Source organism: Rhinopithecus roxellana, chromosome 5, assembly GCF_007565055.1.
Source record: "Rhinopithecus roxellana isolate Shanxi Qingling chromosome 5, ASM756505v1, whole genome shotgun sequence".
NCBI classification, from domain to species: Eukaryota; Metazoa; Chordata; class Mammalia; order Primates; family Cercopithecidae; genus Rhinopithecus; species Rhinopithecus roxellana.
This window is the reverse complement of record NC_044553.1, coordinates 19,802,058-19,823,835: the sequence shown is the minus strand read 5'-3', so window position 1 is coordinate 19,823,835 and position 21,778 is coordinate 19,802,058. Positions and strand designations below refer to the sequence as shown.

At 38.5% G+C, this 21,778-nt stretch overlaps 1 protein-coding gene across 3 annotated transcripts in view; it reads left to right on the top strand.

The window, feature by feature from the left end:
* LRRC28 (leucine rich repeat containing 28) overlaps positions 1-21,778 on the top strand; it is a 131,510-nt gene that overhangs the window by 97,671 nt on the left and 12,061 nt on the right. For all 3 annotated transcript variants that reach the window (XM_030930505.1, XM_010382152.2, XM_030930504.1), the window contains exons 7-9: positions 2,895-2,997; positions 12,157-12,332; positions 13,940-14,099. In XM_030930505.1, the coding sequence (XP_030786365.1) occupies positions 2,895-2,997; positions 12,157-12,332; positions 13,940-14,099 (439 nt within the window). The remainder of the gene's footprint in view (positions 1-2,894; positions 2,998-12,156; positions 12,333-13,939; positions 14,100-21,778) is intronic.

Genomic DNA, 21,778 nt, shown 5'->3' with positions numbered 1-21,778 from the left:
TTTTAAAAAAGATAAATTGGAAGACTTTTCAGAATTTTGCATGACAAAAATACATCATCAACTAAGTTAAATGACAGCTGACAAACTGAGAGAAAGTATTTATAACATAAACCACAGATGTGGAACTCATGTCCCTGATACATAAAGGACTCATAAAAAACATGGGGTGAAATACCAAAAACCTGATCAAAAAATGAGAAAAATATTTGAACAGGCAATTTACAAAATGTATATAAATGCCCCTCAGACATAGTTTTGAAATATTCAAACTCATAAGTAGAAAAATGCAAGTTAAAACAATGTCAAGATACCTTTTCTTACCTATAAGGATGGCAAAAATTTTAAAACATGACGTTTTGCTTCCTATGAAGAAGCGGGTGCTCTCATACGTGGCTGGTGGGGGTGTAAATCGTTGTAACCCTTTTGAGGGAAATTGTGGTTCATTTTTGTAACTGGGCAGGATGATTGTAATAGGACCAGCAGGAAGTAATGTTAACCCACCCTACCCTCTCCCACAGGAACTCTTTCTTACCTTAACTTTATATTACGCTCCTCCTGCTTTCTGGGACAAATTATCCAGAACCCATTTGTGAACCATAAGACCTTCAACCAGCTTCTCTAATAGAAGTGATCATATTATATTACAGTTACCATTTTTCCTGTTTCCACATAGGTTAATACTGTATTCATAGCTGTATTTCCAAGGCCTAGCATAGGCCTAAAGGTCCTTAATGGTTAAATGGGTTTTCTTTTGCAATGTAAATGAATCTAAAAGCCTCCTAATGTAGCTATCTGGGCCTTTGACTTTCCTAAACTAAAGAAAGATTAGGAGGAAGAGCTGTCCTTCAGCCTATCTTCTGTTTTCGTAAGCAGAACCCTAGAACACCTTTCAAAGACTATGCTCTTTCTTTTTTCTCTCTTTTTAAAATTTTTAGTCAGGGTCTGGCTCTATTGCACAAGCTGGATGCAGTGGAATGATCTTGGCTCATTGCAGCCTCAACCTCCCAGGCTTAAACAATCCTCTCACCTTTCCTGAGCAGCTGAAACTAGAGACACATGCCACCATACCTGGCTAATTTTTTTTGTATTTTTTGGTAGAGATAGGGTTTCACCATGTGGCCCAGACTGGTCTTGAACTCCTGGGCTCTTGCAATCCACCTGCCTTGGCCTCCCAAGGTGCTGGGATTACAGGCATAAGCACCACCACCTCCCACCCCCGCTATATTATGTTCTTTCTTAAGAGCAGATGGTTAGCAAGACTGCTCAGGACTCTGTTGTGTACCTCTGTGACAATGAAGACAAATAGCCCTAGTCAGTGAGTGCTTAGAAGTGGAGAGGAGAGCTAGTTGCACATTCCTAGGCACATGGGAAGGGATGCCCTGGATATCTGAGAAGTGTCTCTACCACCTGTACTTGCTAGGAATCTCCATCTGTACTTTCAGCCTTATTTCCTCACTGGATCCTCTTCCACTCTTTGCCTTCTCACTGCCCTGCTACCTCTGGGAAATACTTGAGTTCTGCCTCTTTCTAACATTCTTGTTACTGTTGTAGACCTTTCTTTTGGGGCCCCCTTTCTCAACTTCCTCCTTTTCCAGGTTCATACCTGTTCCAGCCCCTGCTCTCTGGCCTTTAAGTCCTGTCTATGCCACTGTCCCACCTCACGGGACTGGGGTTTGGGTTCTGCTTCACTTCTTCCTCACGGGGAAGTTCTTTCTATTCCTACATCTGCCTGGATCCTAAGACTCCTGCCTAGCCAATGCCTGATCCCCAATCCTCTCCTCCATCCACCTTTGCCCATGGGAGGTGAGACACAGGAAATCTTTGTATAAGGTGTCAAAGGAAAAGTGATTCAGTGGCACTTGTTAAAGCATAGTATGGAAGACTTTATTTGAGACCATCAGCCTAGGTACAGCAACCGCTGCAACAGGGTCTTGTAGTTGGGGAAAGAGATTGGGCCAGCTCTGAATATAACATGGGCAAGTAGGAATTTACAGCCAAGGAGCAAGGTGGTCAGTGGATGGAAAATTGCTCAGAGGAAACATCAGGAATAAGGAGACAATAAGTAGTTCTGGCAAGAAAAGGGATGACTGACAAAGTAGAATTCTTGCTAAAGACAGGCCAGGGTGATTAGACCTAGGAGGTGGGGGAGAATGGAGGAACCCAATCAGATATCCCAAGTGAGGGGTTCTTGCTAAACTGACTTAGCAGAGTTCTTTGCTAAAACTGGATTTTACAAGGTCCACACACGGACCTAGAAGAAGGTTTAGGAGCCTGACTAAAGTTTGGCCAAGCAAAGAATCTGTATCAAGGGGCAGAATTAGGCTTGTTTAGGCTGAGCCATAGCTTACTTTATATAACACTTTTTATGGTTTTCTTCCAGAATAGAATGTAATGCCCAGACCCGCAATGACCCGAAAGCAACCACCAGAGTCCAGAGACAAAGCCAAGCGGCAGGGATCGCTTTATTTCGAGTTCGAACTCGGTTCCCTCCAGCTAGGTATCCGATCCTAGGGAGAGACCCCGAGCTCGGTGTTCAGCCGTCTTTTATAGTCAGACACAAACAAGTTACAGCAAGTTACAGAGTCACTGGGGATTTTTACAGTTGTAGGTTTACAATTGGCTGACATTTAAAGTTAAACATTAGTCAGTTGTTCATTGGTTCCTGCCCTTTGACCAAACCACAAACGGCCGCTTGCCCTGCTAGGGGCTTTCCAGATAACCTTGTTGTTTTAGCATTAAGGGGAGTTTCCTGACTTTTCTGACCTCTGATATTCAGTATTTTTCCACTCCTCAAGAAATTTTCGAGTATTTCTAATATTATGTATTACATTTTATATTTCACATTATAATGGTGCCTGTATATAGGAATTACAGCACTTTTCTTTCTAATCAAGATTTAGGTCGATCTCGAGAACTACAGTATGTATACGTGGATAACAACATTCACCTGAAAGGCTTGCCATCTTATCTGTACAATAAAGTCATCGGGTGCAGTGGGTAAGGCCAATTTCACATTTTGAACTAAAAAATAGATTAACTACTTTTGGTACTTCTGTTCAATTTTGACTTTGCCCTTGATATGCTAAACCAAGTATCCTTAGAAACTAAGGGTATTGGGTAGGCAGTTTGGAATATTGCCTGCTGGGTTCAATCAGTAAGTTGTTTTCTAATTGAAAGAAAAATGAATCCATGTATACCTTTTTTTATTATGGAAAGAAACACCTTTATTCCCCGCCCCCCCCCACATACCCCAGCTTTATTGAAGTAGAGTTGGCAAATAAAATTGTAATTATTTAAATTGTACACGTGATGGTTTGATGTACATACATTGCCACACGTGCCATTATAAACTCAGTGGTGCTGGTCACAGAAAGTAGAGGAATCAGCATTAATTTAGAAGGTTTTCTTTCTCCGAAGCCCATTGCAATGACAATTTTACTGCAGTGACAGTCCTAGTATCTAGGATTTTACCAGTTGGAAATATTTAGAACTCAACATTTGAGATAGTCCCTCAAAATAAATCATGATTCTAGCAACCAAAACAGATATTTCAGTTAATGGGCTTTTATTTTCAGAGCAGCAATAATCTTTTCTTTTTAGTCAGGCTTTTAGAAAGATGGTTTCATCTTCTCCTTCTACAGTGCTGGCACAGAACCACCCTAAAGTGTTTCCCTGAGTGGCCAAGGATTAAGATGGGGCCACTCAACCACCAGGACCCACTTGTGACTGACCTTCCTTTCCCTACTTCAGCAGCCAAGTGAATACCCCGGAGGCAATCTAATCAGCATGTTTGACTCTCCCCTTCTAGTCCCCATCATCCTGCATGACTTGGCACAGGCTATGTGTAATTCTGGCAAGAAAAGGGGATGACAATAAATATATACATAGAAGACAGCCGTTCCCCCCGTTGGCATAGCATAGCTCCAGGGGCAGTCCTAGGAGCAGTTCTTTTAGGAAAACTTATGCAGTTGTTATCTTGGGAAAATCCAAGATGAGTTCAGTGCCTGTATAGGCTGATGAACTCCAAGCTGAGAGATGTATTCTGGAACTTTCTGTGAAGCAAAGATAATAGAATTGGTGTTTTTAGCTCAGTGATTTTTCTACAGCTGCTTATGTCACAGCTGTGATACTATGTAGTCATTAATCCTAATGAGTTCTTAAAGGATCATTAATATAGCCTAATTCTTCCAGGTGGTGAATGGCTGTAGTCACCATGGTACATAGAATGATGCAAGCAAGCTCCAAAGCTGAAGGCACTTTTTCCCACACCAAAACCTTCAGCGACCAAACCGAAATGCAATCTGCATCTCTGCCACAATTAAGGAGTAGCTCTTATTTAAGAAAAAGTGGGCTGGGCACAGTGGCTCAAGCCTGTAATCCCAGCACTTTGGGAGGCCGAGACGGGCGGATCAGGAGGTCAGGAGATCGAGACCAGCCTGGCTAACGCGGTGAAACCCTGTCTCTACTAAAAAAATACAAAAAACTAGCCGGGCGAGGTGGCGGGCACCTGTAGTCCCAGCTACTCGGGAGGCTGAGGCAGGAGAATGGCGTAAACCCGGGAGGCGGAGCTTGCAGTGAGCTGAGATCCGGCCACTGCACTCCAGCCCGGGCGACAGAGCGAGACTCAGTCTCAAAAAAAAAAAAAAAAAAAAAAAAAGTGCCTTATACTTTGTTGTTTAGATATAGATATTATTGACTACTAGAAAGTTCTGTTTGTGCTAAGTAGAGAGATATTTTTAAATCTTTGACTTGGTGTCTGGTAGCAGTGGTAGTAAATTTGATGAGAACTCCAAATCTTTTTAGAAAAACAAAACACTAGGGGAAAATACATAAATTAGGTAGAAGTCGACTTTTTTTATTATCAAACTTTTGTTAGTAGTAATAGAGAAATAAAATTATTAACAATATAGGTATCAAACAACCAGTTTTCTCATAGTAGTATTGAGGGAATAAGCGATCCTACTTATAAATGGCCTATAATCTAAAGGCCTTTTTAGCCTGTTGGTTTAGCTCTGAACTCAGAATGCTTTCTTCATAGAAATGGCTCTGGCCACTACCTTCCTAAGCAAACTCATTGAAGAGCCTATTGACTCATTGACTATTTTGCACCCCCTAAATTATACTTACATATTTCTATGGCAAAATGTGTTTAGAATTTTAATAGATGATAACTGCTGAAGCTTTGACAACAGCATTAAGAGTCTCCTTTCTTCTGCCTCTTTATCTGTTGGATATGTGGAAAGGGACTTCCCAGTTCCAGTTCAAAGTAGTGTTGCTTCGTGCCTCAGCCTAAAGGAAAGGAGGGGAAAAGGGTAGTAGCACAAGGGCCTGGGGGAAATCTAGTAAAAGGACATACATGTATTTGAAGCCTAGAAAGTGCCCTTCTTGATTCAGAACAAGAATTTTGGTCCAGTTGTTCCTTCAGTGAACATTTATTGAGCAACTACTCTGGTCACTGTATGAGATAATGGCTATACAGTGATGAGCTAAGCAACACAGTACCTGCCCTCATGGACCTTCTGATCTAGCCAGGGAGTCAAGCAAACCCTAAATAATGTAACAAACTTGATACTAGTTCTCTTTAAGGAGGTAATATTTAATCTGAGACCTGAAAGATCAACTCCCTTGGTTCTTCACTGCTATCATATGTTGCATCTGGCCTAGATGTAGGCCCGGGATATAAGAACAGCTTCTGCTGTGCTGTACAAGCTCTGAAACAATTGCAGTACCCTTTTCAGATTGAGGGTCTAAGAATTAGAGCAACAACTGAGCAAAATGAACACAGCTTTAGGGACTTGCGAGGCAATATAAGAAAAGGCTGAGATATATATATATTTATCTCAGATTCACATCTCGGAGGGAGAATAGAGAGAGAATGGGGTATAAAACTTATAAACAGGTATAAAAACAGCAAATAGCAAGTGTTGCAGTTTTAAGAAATCTCAGAAGTCTCATAAAATTATCTTTGGTATTCATGGAAATGCAAACAAAGTTATCTTCTCCTTATTCTGTGTTTATTTGTCAAATAATTTGTGAACATTAGCAAATCAGCACAGTGCTAGAAATTGTGGGAAAAACAAATATAGTTTAAATGTTTATCTTGATATGCAAAAATAACTGTAATACAAATAATAAACACCCTAAGAGAGGTAGAGCAATGGAAATGTATAGCATGGAACTGTGTTTTATGACCTAGCTTCAAAGCCACACACTGTTGTTTCTGTTAAATCCCATTGATTACACAGGTCAACCCTATTCACAGTAGGAGGGGAGTGACCACTAGGAGCGAGGACCATTCGGGGCCCACTTGGAGACTGGCTATCACAGCTTCATGGCATCTATACTATTTGCTAGCCTCATGGAAAGGAATGATCTTCATTTTTTTCTGGGTTTTTCTTGTTATTACAGGAGTAAATGTCCTTTTCCTTCTACATTATAGCCAGAAAGAGAGGTTCATCCCATGTTAGAATTTTAGAGAATGGTAATTGGCGCATATGCTTACTGAGGAGAACTTAACGGTAAAAGTAATCCTCTACAGGATGATTTTTTCCAGTTGTTTAATCATGTAAAAAAGAAAAAAAAACCAAGCCACTGCTTTGCTTTTTATTGTGTAAATAAGCAATTATAACTGGATTTGTGTCCAAATTGGTTAAATACTATTCTAAGAGTTTATTAATATAACCACTGAGGGTAATAGAGTTGCTTGTATGAGAAATGTATTCTGAGTTAAACCAATATACTAAAAGTAGTCCATTTTTATGTAGGGGCTGCCTGCCTCCAGTATCGGATACCTGAAACACACTTTCATGGAGCAGGACCAAAGTGGCCTGGCTGCAGATGAAAGTACTCAAGTGTGATTGAAACTGTCATTTAAGAGACTGAGTTTGCAGTTTGACACCCATGAAGTTAATTGTTGTTAAAACAAAAATATTAATTACTTTTAAGTGTTAGCAGAACATAAGAGAACCCAGGGTCTCTACAATATAACTTTCACAGTATCTAGGAAACATTCCAAAATTACAAGACATGTAAAGAATCAGGAAAATGTGACCCATTCTCAAGAGGAAAGGTGACCAGCAGAGACTCCAACTTTAGATGACCCAAATTGTTGAAGTGACACACAGAGATTTCAAAGCAACCGTTACAGTTATTCTCAATGATTAATGAATGAAAAGGCCAGAAAAATCGAGACTAAAAAAAAGGAATTGAATCTAGAATTAAAAACAGTGTCTGAAGTAAAAAATTAACTTAATGAACTTCATGACAGAATGGTTGGAACAGAGGAAATGTCACTGAACTATAGATAGATCAGTAGAATTGATCCCATCTGAAGGACACATAGAAAAGACATTGAAAACAAAAATGAACACAGCATCAGGGACTTGCCAGCCAATATAAAAGAGTCTTGTGCATGTATAATTGGCATCCTAGAAGGAAAATAGGGAGAGAATAGGTAACATCAGTAACAAACATGTTTGAAGAAATAATGTTTAAAAATTTCCCAAATTTGATGAAAAACAAATTTATATTTTCAAGAAGCGTAGCAAATCCTAAGCAGTATAAATTCAAAGAAAACCATGCATAGGCAAAGCTGATGAAAACAAAAGACAAAAAGAAAATTTCGAAAGCAACCCGAGAAATAACATTACATACAAAGGAGTAATTCAAAAAGATTGTTAACTTCTCATCAGAAACTTTGAAGTCCAGAAAACAATACAACTATATTTTATAAGTGCTGAAGAAAAAAGTCAACTCAGAATTATATAAATACATTCTTAGAACAAAACTTAGCCTTAAGTAGCTCTGCCAAGATGACAGACTCTTTGTCCAAGCCAAGGTTTATTCTTTCTAGGTGACATAGTTTCTTTCCATCTCCATATCCACTTCTCCCCTTTCCTTTTACTTTTAAGCTGAAGAAAAACTTTTTTGCTAAAAAGGAGAAGGATAAATCTGTAGCACTTCCCACAAGAATGCACATGTAGATGACACAGCATAGTTTCTGAAGGAGAAAAGGTCATTATTTGGGTACTACCAAAGTCAAAAAGCTCTCACTCCCCTCTCAGTCTATTATATATTAATGTCTGTCTCTCCTCACTATAATAGGCCCAGTTTTGATCTTAAAGTGTGTTCCTCACAAATGTATATGCTCATATGTACCAAATACACAATTTTTATGGAGACAGGATTTGTAGTAGCTCCACACTATGAACAGCCCAAATGTCCATCATTACTACACAGCAATGAAAATGAATAAACTACAGTACACAAAGCAACATGGATGAATTCCAGAAGTATAATGTTGACAAAAGAAACCAGGCACAGCAACCTTCATGCTGTTCAAACAGGCCAAACCAGACTATAGTGTTAGAATTTGGAATAGTGGTTCCCTTTGGGGTATGGGTTTTGCTTAGCAGTGGGACCCAAGGTGGTCTTCTGAGGTTCTTGTTCTTGACCTTGGTGGTGATTAGTGTGTTCATCTTGTGAAAATCACAGAGCAACTGTGATTTCTGTACTTTTCTATATGATGATATGTTTGAATAATGTTTTAAATATTTTAAAGTTTACCTTAAAATATCAATAATTTATTCAACATTATATTAAAGAATAACAAACATTACTATATTGGTATGTTAAGAAAAACTTTAGATGAATTCCGTAGCCATATATAATAATTTTATATTAAATGTTGATGTATTCAAACTATGGCCATTAAAATCAGGAATAGGAGAGGAGTGAGGGCCCACTGTCACCACTACCATCTGTCTAATGCAATAAGATGGATAAAAAGGAAATAGACATTATAAATACTGGGAAAAAAGAACCAGAAAGGTCTTTATAGGTGATATGCTTGAATACCTAGAAAACTCAAGATATGCTACCAAAAAAAATCTTTCAGACACATAAAAGAATTTAGTAAGGTGGCTAAATATAAGATAGCATACAAAGATCAGCAGCTTTTATATCTTCATAAATTAGAAATCAAAGGTAGGGAAAAAAATGTCATTTATATTTGTACCATACATTTAAATATCCAGTAATAAATATCACAAGAAAGGAACAGAATCTATATGAAGAAACTTGTGAAATTTTTATTAAAGGATAGGATATAAAGCACTAGGTGGATAGTACAGACATACCATGTTTGCAGATAAGGAAATTTATTATCAAATTACCTCTCTTAACATGGAAATCGATGTTAATTCTAATCCAAATCTCTGGAAGGCTTTAGGAAAATAGAGATAAAATAATTGTAAAGTTCAAATTGAATGGTAACTGAGAATTGCAAGAAAAAAAATTGAACAATAATAGGGCAGTCTTGTCAAATGATGGAATCTTCTATAAAGTATTGTAATCAAAACAATATAGAACTGACACAGAATTAAATTAATGCATCACTGAAACAGACTAAAGACTCCAGAAAGCAATGCCAGGGTATATGGGAACTTAATAGGATAAAGAGAACAGTGCGATTTGGAGGTAAATGATAGTGTTGTTTAATAATGCTACCCCAATTATTTTTCCGTTTGGAAAAAAAAAGCTATATCCTATTTTATATTATATAGCCAAGTAAGACAAATAGATAAAACATCTACCTGTAAAGGCCAGGTGTGGTGGCTCACACTTGTAATCCCAGCACTTTAGGAGGCTGAGGCAGGCCGATCACTTGAGGTCAGAAGTTCAAGACCAGCCTGGCCAACATGGTGAAACCCCGTCTCTACTAAAAATACAAACATTAACCAGATGTGATGGTGGGTGCCTGTAATCCTAGCTACTCGGGAGGCTGAGGCAGGAGAATCCCTTGAACCCGGGAGGCAGAGGTTATAATGAGTTGAGATCACGGACTGTACTCCAGCCTAGATGACAGAGCAAGACTCCATCTTAAAAAAAAAAAAAAAAAAAATCTACACGTAAAAATACAATAAACATACTGGAAGAAACTTTAGGATAATATATGCACAGTCTTCAAATTAGGGTAACCCTCTTAAGAAATTCAGGAAAATGTAGATACTGTGAAGAAAATAAGTGGATAGATTTCACATCAGAAAAGAATGACTGCTGACAAAGGGAACCATATGCAAAGTTAAAAGACAAAAACATTTTTATTGATAAATATTTCAGTGTATATGACAAAGGATTGTTATCACCAATATGGAAGTTCCTACAAATTGTTATATTTTAATTCAACAGAAAATTAGGTAAGGGATGGACACGGACAGTTTACAGAAGAAGAAATACAAGTGGCCAGCAAACCTAACAAAAGGTGATCAAACTCATTAGTAACCAAGGAGACATTTCCATTAATCAGCCTAGCAAAAACTAAAATGACTGATAATATCCATTTCTGATGATGGTGTGGGAAAATGGATACTTTCTTAACAGTCATTTTGGAAAGATCTCAGGCATTTAAAATGTTCATTTTTCATGGCCAGTGGTCTCAGTTTGGGGATTTTACTATAATAAAAACATCTGTGCATTGGAATGTATGTAAGATTTATTGTGATGATGTATGTGTAGTAGGAGGGAAAACATTGAAGTCAGGATAAACATAATGAATAAATAAATAAACTGTGGTTCATCCATAGTATGGAAAATTGCAAAAGGAATTCTCTAAATCTATCTTGATTAGTATAAAAGATTATGTGAACAAAATCGCATTTCAGAATTATTTGCTTTGGGAACTAACAGAAAGCCAGTGGCTTCTTACCCATAATGATACTCCATACCTCTTCTGTTTATCTCAAGCTCTCATTTTCAAGACCCTAAAGACTTCCCCATTTCTGTTTCCTTCTATATTTGGGTTCTCTTTACCTCTTTGCCACTTATCAGTCCCTTACCTGTCTACCATACTGTGGTCAGATAGTTGGTAAAAAACAAAACAAAACAAAGAAACAAAAAAACCACACCTAACAGTCTTCCCCATGAATTAAAACCATCTAACTTCAGCTAATATTCCTGGCCTCCTCCCCCTACCCATCCATACCCTGCATCCCTGTTTCCAGCACTGTTGAAACCAAGATGTAGCCATATTCTTTCAGGCTTCTGTACTGCTGCACATGCTGTTCCCTCTGCTTGGAATGCTCATTACACATTTCCATTTATTCCAGGTGAGTTGAACATTAAGTCAGATACTGACTTATCTTTAAAATTTCCCCTAATTCCCTAGACAGAGTCAGTCAACCCTTCTTTGCCCCCACATTAGAACAGTTGTAATGATTTCTCCCAAAGGAAGGGTTCATTCTTGTTTTTCTTAATTTAAGTATCTTAACTGACTAGCATATAGTAAGTGCTCTGGAAATGTTTTCTGATGGAGGGAAGGAACAAACGAAGAAAATTTTAAAAAGTAAATGAATCAAGGGCTTCTGGCTTCCAGTCCTGTGCCCTAAGCTTCATTGCTTGTATCTGGTCAAGGTTAGTGATATTATTTTGTGTTTTCAGAGCCAAGGTTTGTTGGCCATCTGTATGTCATTAGACAAGAAAAGTATTGAGGCTCGTAGGTTACCCAGTGGTTTCACACAAGAAATAGAATGAGATTGGATTTGTGAGTTTCGGTAACATTGCAGCATTAGGGACGAGGACATCTCTGCCTTCTGGTTAAAAGTGGCTGCAGGGAATAGGGCATGACTTGGCTTATTGAGTATGCCAAGAATATTTTCCCCACAAGTTTATGGAAGGATCCAATAAAGTTATCTTCTGCCATTTAAAATCTATTTGCTTTGTGGGTTTAAGTTTTTCTACACAAAAATTCTATTAAACCAAGATGCTGTTACTCAACAAGGTACTTTTTTTTTTCTTTTAATTTTGAGAGTTTCAAAAACACACATACTTAGAGAGGATAATAAAATGGGGAAAAGTAGAATTTACAAAGCAAATTATGTAGAGCCTAGGAAGGAAAGTTCCTTTAAGGTTCTTCCTTGCTGGAAGTGACTGGGCCTCAGCAATGATTTAGCTGAGTTCCAACTAATGAGTTTAGATTTCTGGGCCAGGTTTTATGAAGGAACCCGGGATAGCATCTGTTCACTTTGAAAAGAATTCTGGCAATTCTACTTTAAAAGAATTCATACATTTTCAAATGTATATTTTGATTAACACATTTTATTGGCACCCGTATTCTTCTCCTTATTGCTAATAATACTGTGAATGTGTGTCTTTCTGCAGCTGTGGTGCTCCCATTCAAGTTTCCGAGGTGAAGCTGCTTTCCTTTTCATCAGGGCAGCGAACTGTTTTCCTCCCAGCCGAGGTGAAGGCCATAGGGACGGAGCATGATCACGTCCTCCCTCTGCAGGAATTGGCCATGAGAAGTCTGTATCATACCTACCACAGCTTGCTGAAAGGTATGTGGGACTTCTGGTTTTTTTATTATTCTGTGTTATTTAGTGAACGTTGTGCTTTGTGCACCTGTTTGAGCTTTCATCTTTAAAAAAAAAAATTATTGTGGTAAAATACACATAACACGAATAACCATTTTATCCATCTTGAAGTGTACAGTTCAGTGGCATTAAGTACATTCACATTGTTTTGCAACAGGATTTTTCTAATAAGAAAAATACTTCTGATATTTTATCAACACTGATCACTTTAGCACCCCCTACAGACAGAGAAGCATTCTAAAAAAACGTGGTTGTCAGTTGCAAAGGATGGTGCTTAAAAGTTCAACTGTGTGGTTTCAGGTAAGGAACTTGGTGTTTGGGAATGTGTATTTGGTTGAAGTAAAAGGCTAGCAGAGTAGGGGAAATTTGGAAAGATCTTGTCCTTAAAGTTGGATACGTCAGTAGAGCAGGTTTTTGCCTTGCTGCCTCCTTGCATCTCAGCAATATGTAGACCTAAAGGAGGTAGAAGTACTGGGAGCCGTTGGCAGTATTGTCGTAGTGAGGCAGCTGAAATTTGGAAAAGATTTGGCAGTGCACAGATTTGATAGGTATTGTGGGTGTATGTCTGAAATGCTTTAAGACAGCACTAGGCAATATTAATACGAAAAATACATTTCAGGTGTTTTTAAAACTGTGAAATGTTTCATCTTTACTTAAAAAACAGAGTCCATATAAAAACATCTCACATTAACCTTCCAAAAATGCCTAGTGCAAAGTTAAGTTGGTTTTAAAAGTTAAACAGAAAATTATAGTTGTTCACCAATCAGTAAATTCCATTTTTCTAAGTGTTATTGATGAGTCTGGACATATATAAAAGGTAAAAAGATGATTTGTATTTTCTTCCCAAAGATGAGTTGATAATTTTTAGATTTCACCTCAGCATGACCATTTCTCTCTCTGTTGGATGTTCATCATCAGTAGAAACCTAGTATAAATGTGTCCTCAGGATTGCTTGGGCCACTGGGATGTTTTGCTTTAAATGTCTCTTTTGCGTAGCTCAGACTAAGCTGGGAAGGAAGCTCCCTGTTTTTATTAATGACAGTTCATGGGAATAAGACAAGGAAAAGCTTGATTTCATTATTTTTCATTCTTTTTTTATTTCCTCCTTTTCATTCTCTTTAAAAAATATGATTTAGCCTTGGTGGAAGATTGATACTAAATGCCTGATAGATTAGGGAGAACTTAATGAAAGTCAGTTTTAGTCGTCAGTTCCAAAAAGTCTCTGACTTGAGTTTGCAAAATCCTCTTTGGGTGAATTATCCCTTTTTGATCTTTGTTCTTAAAAAATATTTTATCTCACTTATTCCTTGCCTCTACCTCAATAGTTTCTGGCTCTTAAAATGATTGAATTTGTGTTTTCTTTTAGTATCAAAAATATTAAAAAAAACTTTCATTTTCGGATGATGTTATAGATTTTTATTCAGTGTCTATCAATCAGATAACAGAATTTTCAACATGAAGTACTTTTAAGTAACTGAAATTATTTGGTAACAAAGAGAAATATTTTAAGAAGCCTAGTTTAAGGAAGTCTGATTTTTTACTCATGTGCGTGATTTTCTCTTGTGTTCCAGATTTGAACTTTCTGTCTCCAATCTCATTACCCAGAAGTCTCCTGGAGCTGCTGCATTGCCCTCTGGGGCACTGTCATCGGTGTAGTGAGCCTATGTTTACCATCGTCTACCCCAAGCTCTTTCCCTTGAGAGAGACACCAATGGCAGGGCTGCACCAGTGGTAATCATGCCTAAGTGGGCACCAGGGTTTACACCCAGGCAAGGGGTGCCAGGTGGGGAGGCGAGAGGCTGTGCATGAAAGCATTAAGTCGGCAATTTTAAAGGTGCATAACATGCTTCCTGAGGAACAGCTAAATGAAATGATGCTCACTTTGAACATCAGAAGAAAACTGGACTTGCCTTTATTAGTTAATTTTTTGGTCATGTGCTGGACAGTTTTATAGTATATATTATTAAGAGGAACTCATTCTTTGTGAGAATGTTTTCCTGCTATTTCCCTATTCACAGTATCCTTTAGGCAATAAGGGATGCAAGAAAAAAAATGTGTTGTATAACAGGATGCGCCCAGCTCTTTTACTTAGTTGGTGTTGCTAACTGAAAATGTGTGATTGAGTTCTGTGTCTGTGTGTGTGTGTGTGTGTGTGAGAGAGAGTGTGCATGCGCACACACACACATTTCTGTTTTGAATTTCTAACCCTTCCAAGTGGCATTCTCATGCCCAATAGTGCTACTTTCAAAAAAGAATAGTGGGTTGGGCGTGGTGGCTCACGCCTGTAATCCCAGCACTTTGGGAGGCCGAGGTGGGCAGGTCACAAGGTCAAGAGATGGAGACCATCCTGGCTAATATGGTGAAACCCTGTCTCTACTAAAAATATAAAAAATAGCCAGGCATGGTAACGGGCGCCTGTAGTCCCAGCTACTCGGGAGGCTGAGACAGGAGAATGGCATGAACTCGGGAGGCGGAGCTTGCAGTGAGCTGAGATCGCACCACTGCACTCCAGCCTGGGTGACAGAGTGAGACTCCATCTCAAAAAAAAAAAAAAAAAAAAAAAAAAAAATAGCAGTTAAAGATAGGCCATCAAATGAAAAATTCCCCATTTCTACAACCTTAGTTTATGGGCTTCCTAAATTTAGGAAACTAAATTTACACTTTTTCTAACTTTGAGTTTGTTTAAGTTAAAAAAAGTACTATAGTACCTCATTTATCACCATCAAATATATTTCATGTGAGTAAATTTTCCACATAACTGAAGCCATTATCCCTCTTTCAATGCCAAAAAGCATTTTGCTTGTAATCATGTTAATAGAAACCTTTCCAAGATTTTCTTTCCCTGCTTCGTTTCTTAATCCATGCAAGATAAGCAATATAGGGCAGTGTTCAGAGCATGGACTTTGCACCCAACAAGCTTGGCTCTTCTGTTGTGAGAATGTGGGCAGGCTGTGGGACTTCTCAAAATGGGGGTACAACAGCCTGCGTGGCAGGGCCATGTGAGGTTTGGCAGATGAGAAAGGCACACACCTGGCACTTAAGAGGTATTCAACAAATGGTAGTTCCCATTTCCATAGCTCTACCCACTCCATCCCAAAACCGTGTTTATCTTTTTCTTGCGCTGGATAATCCTGTTTTGCTATATTTCATTTCCTGTTTCAATCTTCTGCAATTTTAATGTTTCATGCTTGCAGGAGCCCTGCTCCAAATCTTTCTAGTTTGCTACATCTAAGGTGATCAGATAACCAGATTTGGTGGAATTGCATTTAAATTAGAATAAAAATAATTGAATCGGGTTCTAAGTGTATTACTACATGAATAAAATTAACAAATAAAATAGACACGTTTATGAGAAGCTTATAGTGGTGAAGTGCACAGGCCCTGATTCCAGCTCCACAGGCCACCTCAGGCAATTTACTGACCATCCCTAAGCTTAGTCTTTTCATCAATAGAATGGGAATAATAATAATATCTATTTAATAAGGTCATTGTGAGAATTAAATGTGATCATCCCTGTGAAGAGCCCAGGATGGTGTCTGGCAAATAATAAAAAGCAAATGTTAACTATTATTATCGATTTTTGTAGTTCAGAGACTTTTATTTCTTATTTTTGCTGTGTTTTTAGTAAATGATCTTTATGTTAGCAAGATATCATCACAGGAAAATCTTAACTAATTCATTAAACTATAGTTCAAACCCTTATGCATTGTTATTATACAATTTCCTATAGAAGACATTTCCTTACTGAAAATATGAAAATGTAAACAAAATGATAGGGTCAGGATGCTCAGTAGCCAATCAAATTCTGAATACCTGTTTTTAAAATTAAACTTGTTAAATCATGGCAATTCATTTATGAAAATAAAGTAGATCCTTCAAATGAAATAACTTTTATGTTATCTTTATATAAAATTTGGGGAATTTAGGCAGTACTTGCATTTTCCATTTACTATTTAATTTCCCTGCTACAATTGAGAAATATAGTGTGACTAATCTATTGTTTCAGGACATAAATACGATATTAATTTCATAAAATGAGTATATCAAGTATATAGAACTAAGGCAATGTCCTTTTCTTGCATAAAGCCAGAGTGCCTCTGTTTATAGCAGAGATGTAATGCCAAGATACAAACATGGCTTTCTGTGGGAAGTTAATGGTAGGGTCTGAAATTGAGAGTTTGTGGCTTTCATTCAGCCCACCAGGCTGTGCTCCTTCCCATGTTGCCATGGAGAGTGTATTAAAAGCATAGGCTTCAGTTTCTACCATAGTCTTAAAAGTACTTTCTTTTGTAATTGAAAACCAAATACTTGAATCTCCAGTAGCTTTTTGCTGAAAACGTTTTTTAATATCATAAACTCTAAAAGATCTAAGTTTTCTAATATATTCAGTTGTTTGCATTGCTTGTCATAAAATACATTATATCAGCCAATATCTAAATTAATGTGAACATCTGGCATTATTTCAAAAAGGAGCATATTGAATATTCTTCTAAAATACCAAATTCAGTGGAAGTGTTAGTTTCAACCTAAATTTAATACAGAGTGAAGTAAAAAGAAATGACAATATTTTACATAAACAATAAATACCCAAACTTTCAAATATATATAGCAAAGAAGAATAGCTAGCAAATTCATGACTTTTGATCCTGTAGGCATAGCAAATTTTCATTTTCAAAACTTATTGTTCATTTATTAAAATGGAGAACTTCAACACAGAAGATTATTTCTTAGTAAAATAACATATTTCTCTTTTCCCAAGCATGTATGGATTTCACAAGTTCTGTATTTCCCAGTAGGAAACCAGGCTACCCAAAGTTTTTCAGGGGCATTGGATTAGTTTGCCAGGGATGCTGCAACAAAGTGCTACAAACTGGGTGGCTTAAACAACAGAAATTTATTTTATCTCAGTTTTGGAGGCTGGAAGTCCAAGATCAAGGTGTCAGCAGGGTTGGTTCCTTCTGAGGCTGTGAGGGAGGGATCTGTTCCAGGCCCCCATCACTTGTAGATGACAATCTTCTCCCTTCGTCTCTTCACATCATTTTCCCTTTATGAATGTCTGTCTCTGTGTGCAAGTTTTCTCTTTTTATAAGGACACCATTCATATTGGATTAGGGCCTACCCTAATGACCTCATCTATTATATGTGCAAGGATATTGTTCCCAAATAAGGTCTCTATATTAGTCAGCACAGGCTGCCATAACAAAATGACAGGGTGGCTTAAACAGCAGAAATTATTTTCCCATAGTTCTGGACAAAAGAATTCTGAAATCAAGGGATCAGCATGGTTGGGTTCTAGTGAGGGCTCTCTTCCTAGCTTGCAGGCAACCAGCTTCTCATCATCTCCTTACATGGCAGAGAATGTCTCTTCTTATAAGGGCACAAATCCTATCATGAGGATCCCACCTCATGACCTCATTTAAACCAATTATCTCCCAAAGACATCCTCTCCAAATGCCCTCACATTGGGGGTTTGGGCTTCAACATATGAATTTAGGAAGGAAACAGTCCAATCCATAGTAGTCACATGATGAGGTACTAGGGGTTAGGACTAAAACACAGGAATTTTGGGGGCTATACAATTCAACCCGTAACAGCCGGCGCTCTTTCCCCACTGAGATAAGAAAAAAAAGATGTTTTCTCCTGCTCTTACATAGTCTCTCAATACTGAATATAATACAGAATGCTTCACCTCTTGTCACCAAAATTTGTGGGAAGTTCTCCCCACCAGCAACCAGCCAGTTCTCCAGTAGATACTAGCTAGGTGTCCTGTAAGTCCATCAGTTTCTGGACACTATCTTACTGGAGATAGCATTAGATCCCGCAGGTTAAGGGCTCAGTCCCACAAGACTGCCTCCACTTAAGATGCTAGTTGCAAGTTGTAGATTGTCACCTGTACTTCTGACCAACCAGCTGTAAAATCAGGGCTCCCAATACCTCCTTCTCATGTTCAGTTAATTTGTTAGAGTGGCTCACAGAGCTCATGGAAAAAGTTCTCCATTTTAATAAATGAACAATAAGTTTTGAAAATGAAAATTTGCTATCACAGAGTACTTGAGATCAAGTAATATATAAAGAAAAGAGGTTTATTTGGCTCATGCTTTGGAGCCTGGGAAGTCCAAGATGGAGTGGCCATGTCTGGTGAGGGCTGTCTTGCTGCATCATAACATGTCAGAAAGGCAGCAGGCACAAGAGACAAAGAAAATCGGCCGGGCGCGGTGGCTCAAGCCTGTAATCCCAGCACTTTGGGAGGCCGAGACGGGCGGATCACGAGGTCAGGAGATCGAGACCATCCTGGCTAACACAGTGAAACCCCGTCTCTACTAAAAAAAATACAAAAAACTAGCCAGGCGAGGTGGTGGGCGCCTGTAGTCTCAGCTACTCGGGAGGCTGAGGCAGGAGAATGACGTAAACCCAGGAGGCGGAGCTTGCAGTGACCTGAGATCCGGCCACTGCACTCCAGCCTGGGCGACAGAGTGAGACTCCGCCTCAAAAAAAAAAGAAAAGAAAAGAAAATCAGACCAAACTCATCCTTTTCATCAGGAACCCCCTCCCATGATAACTAACCCACTCCTGTGATAACGGCACTCATGAGGGCAGAGCTCTCATGGCCTAATCACCTCTTAAAGGCCTCCAGTATTGTCAAAGACCTTCCAATATTGTCATATTGGCAATTAAATGTCAACATAAACTTTGGAGGGGACATTTAAACCATAGCATTTGAGTTTACTGATTTATTATAAAAGATACAGGTGAACAGCCAGATAGAAGAGACATATAAGGCAAGGCATGTGGGAATAAATATGGAGCTTCCATGCCTTCTCTGGGCATGCCATCTTCCAGCTATCCCAGAGTTCTCCAAACCCAGTCCTTTGGGCTTTTATGGAGGCTTCATTACATAGGCATGATTAATTAAACCATTGATTATTGGTGATTGGCACAACTTTCAGCCCTCCTCCCCTCCCCAAAGGTCAGGGATGGGGCTAAAAGTCCCAACCCTCTAATAATGTCTTGGTCTTTCCAGTGACCAGCACATATCCTGAAGCTACCTAGGGATTCCCCAGCCACCAGTTGTCTCATTAGCATATGAATGACACTCTAATCACTTAGGAGATTCCAGAGTTTAAGGAGCCACATGTCAGGAAACAGGGTCTAAGACTAAATATATATTTCACAATACCACATCCTCCAAAATTCATATCCTCACATGCAGAATAAATTCACCCCATCCCATTCCCAGAAAGTCCTAAATCTATTTCAGCATCAACCCTTAAGTTCAAAATCTCATCTTAAATATCTAAATCAGGTATGAGTCAGGATATAATTCATCCTGGGGCAAAACTCCTCTCCAGCTATGAACCTATGAAACCAGATGACAATTTATCTGCTTCTAGCATGTAATGGTGGGACAGGAATACAATAGACATTCCTATTCCACAAGGGAGAATGTTAGAAGGGAAAAAAAGGGTCACAGGTCTCAAGTCTAAAATCTAGAAGGTAAAATTCCATTAGATTTTAAGGCTTAAGAATAATCCTCTTTGGTTCCACGTTTTGTTCTCTGGGCCCAGTGGGGTGACAATCATACTCCCTTAGTCCTGGATGAACCAAAGAGGTTGCCCTGCCCCTGGAATTGAGAAGATTGCCCTACCCTTGGACTCTTTCTTCTCTTTAAGGATAACATAGGTTTGCATGTAGGTAGTTCTTTTGGCCATCCTGCCTAAAATACCAGAAGTCTGACAGCATTTCTTCATCTCATCCCATCTCTGTCCTGTTCATACAAGCTAGCAGTATTTTTGCTGAAATAGTTGATGATCCACAAGTCACATACCTAATCTGTTTGCAAACCATTGTCCAGTCACACTGTTGATGTTCTCTTTTGTGTTTTACAATATGAATAGACTTTGAGAATTTTCTAAATCTTCAGGTTTTGGTTCCTTGTGCTTAATAATAATGTGCTCTCAATTTATCTCTCTCCTCTTGTATTTTACTCACATCTATAAGCAGCAAGAAGAAACCAAGCAGTGTCTTCAACACTTTGCTTAGAAATCTCCTCAGCCAAATATCCAAATTATCATTTACAAATTCTGCTTTCCATCTAACAGAACACAGTTCACTCAAGTCCTTTGCTACTTTATAACAAGGATCACCTTTCTTCCAGTTTCCAATAATACATTTCTCATTTGCAGTCTGAGACCTCACCAGAAGCATCTTTAACATTTGTATTTCTAGCAACATTCTGTTTCTGACAATGTATTTTCTAAGACAATAGAAACTTTCTCTACAGCGCCTTCCTTTCTTTTGTGAGCCCTCACCAGATTCTTCTTTATTTCTCCCAATAATCTCTTTTCTATCACACACCTAAAAACTCTTCCAGCCTCTATTCATTACCCCATGTCAAAGCCACTTCTACGTTTTTAGGTATTTGTCACAGCAGCATCCCACTTCCTGATAGCAAAATCTCTCACATTGAAAGAGAGAGAATGACTGATTTTAAGAAATTGGCTCACACAATTGCAAAGGCTGGCAAGTTCAGAACTTTGGGGCAGACTGGCAGTCTGGACATTGAGGTAAAAGTTGAAGTTGCAGTGTTGAGTCTGAAATCTGCAGGGCACCAGGCTGGAAACTTAGGCAGGTATTCTTTATTGCAGTCTTAAGGAGAATACCTTCTACTTTTTTGCTCTTAAGGCCTTCAACTAATTGGATAAGGCCCACCCACAGTATGGAGGGTAATCTGCTCAACTCAGAGTGTACTGATTTAAGTGTTAATCATATCTTTAAAAAATACCTTTACAGCAACAGCTAGACTAGTATTTGACCAAACAAATGGGCTCCATAGCCTAACCAAGTTGACACATAAAATTAACTATCACAGTTAATCCAAAGGTCTTACTTTAATCACCAGGGTATTTTGCGACAGGAACTGTAGATAGGCCAGTATCACAATGGTTCTTCCCATATTGCTGGTTAAGCTTTAGCCAAAACAGGTAGTACAGAGTGCATTCAGGCTTTATTGCTGTGTTGTCTCTGCTTTTGTGTAATAAGCCATGGGTGCAATGGAAGAACCAATAGTCCTAGGGATAAAGAGATCTAGTTTGGAAGTTGAGCTAGAGCTATATTACTTTTCTTAGTACTGTAAGATATTTACTGTCGTTAGGTTGAATCATACAAGTCATATGCATTTCCATGTGGTCCAACCTGTGATATCCCTTTTACAGGGGAAACAGGTACAGGAAGATTACAAACTGGGCCAAGGTGTCATAGCAGAGCTGGGATTTGAACCCCAGCAGTCTGACTCCAAATCTGTGTTTTAGCCACTGTGTTGTTCAATTAGCTACTAAGTGGACCAGCATATTAGCATAGAGAAATCTTGAAATACATAAACTTGTAAATAATGAGTTTAAATATACTTTCAA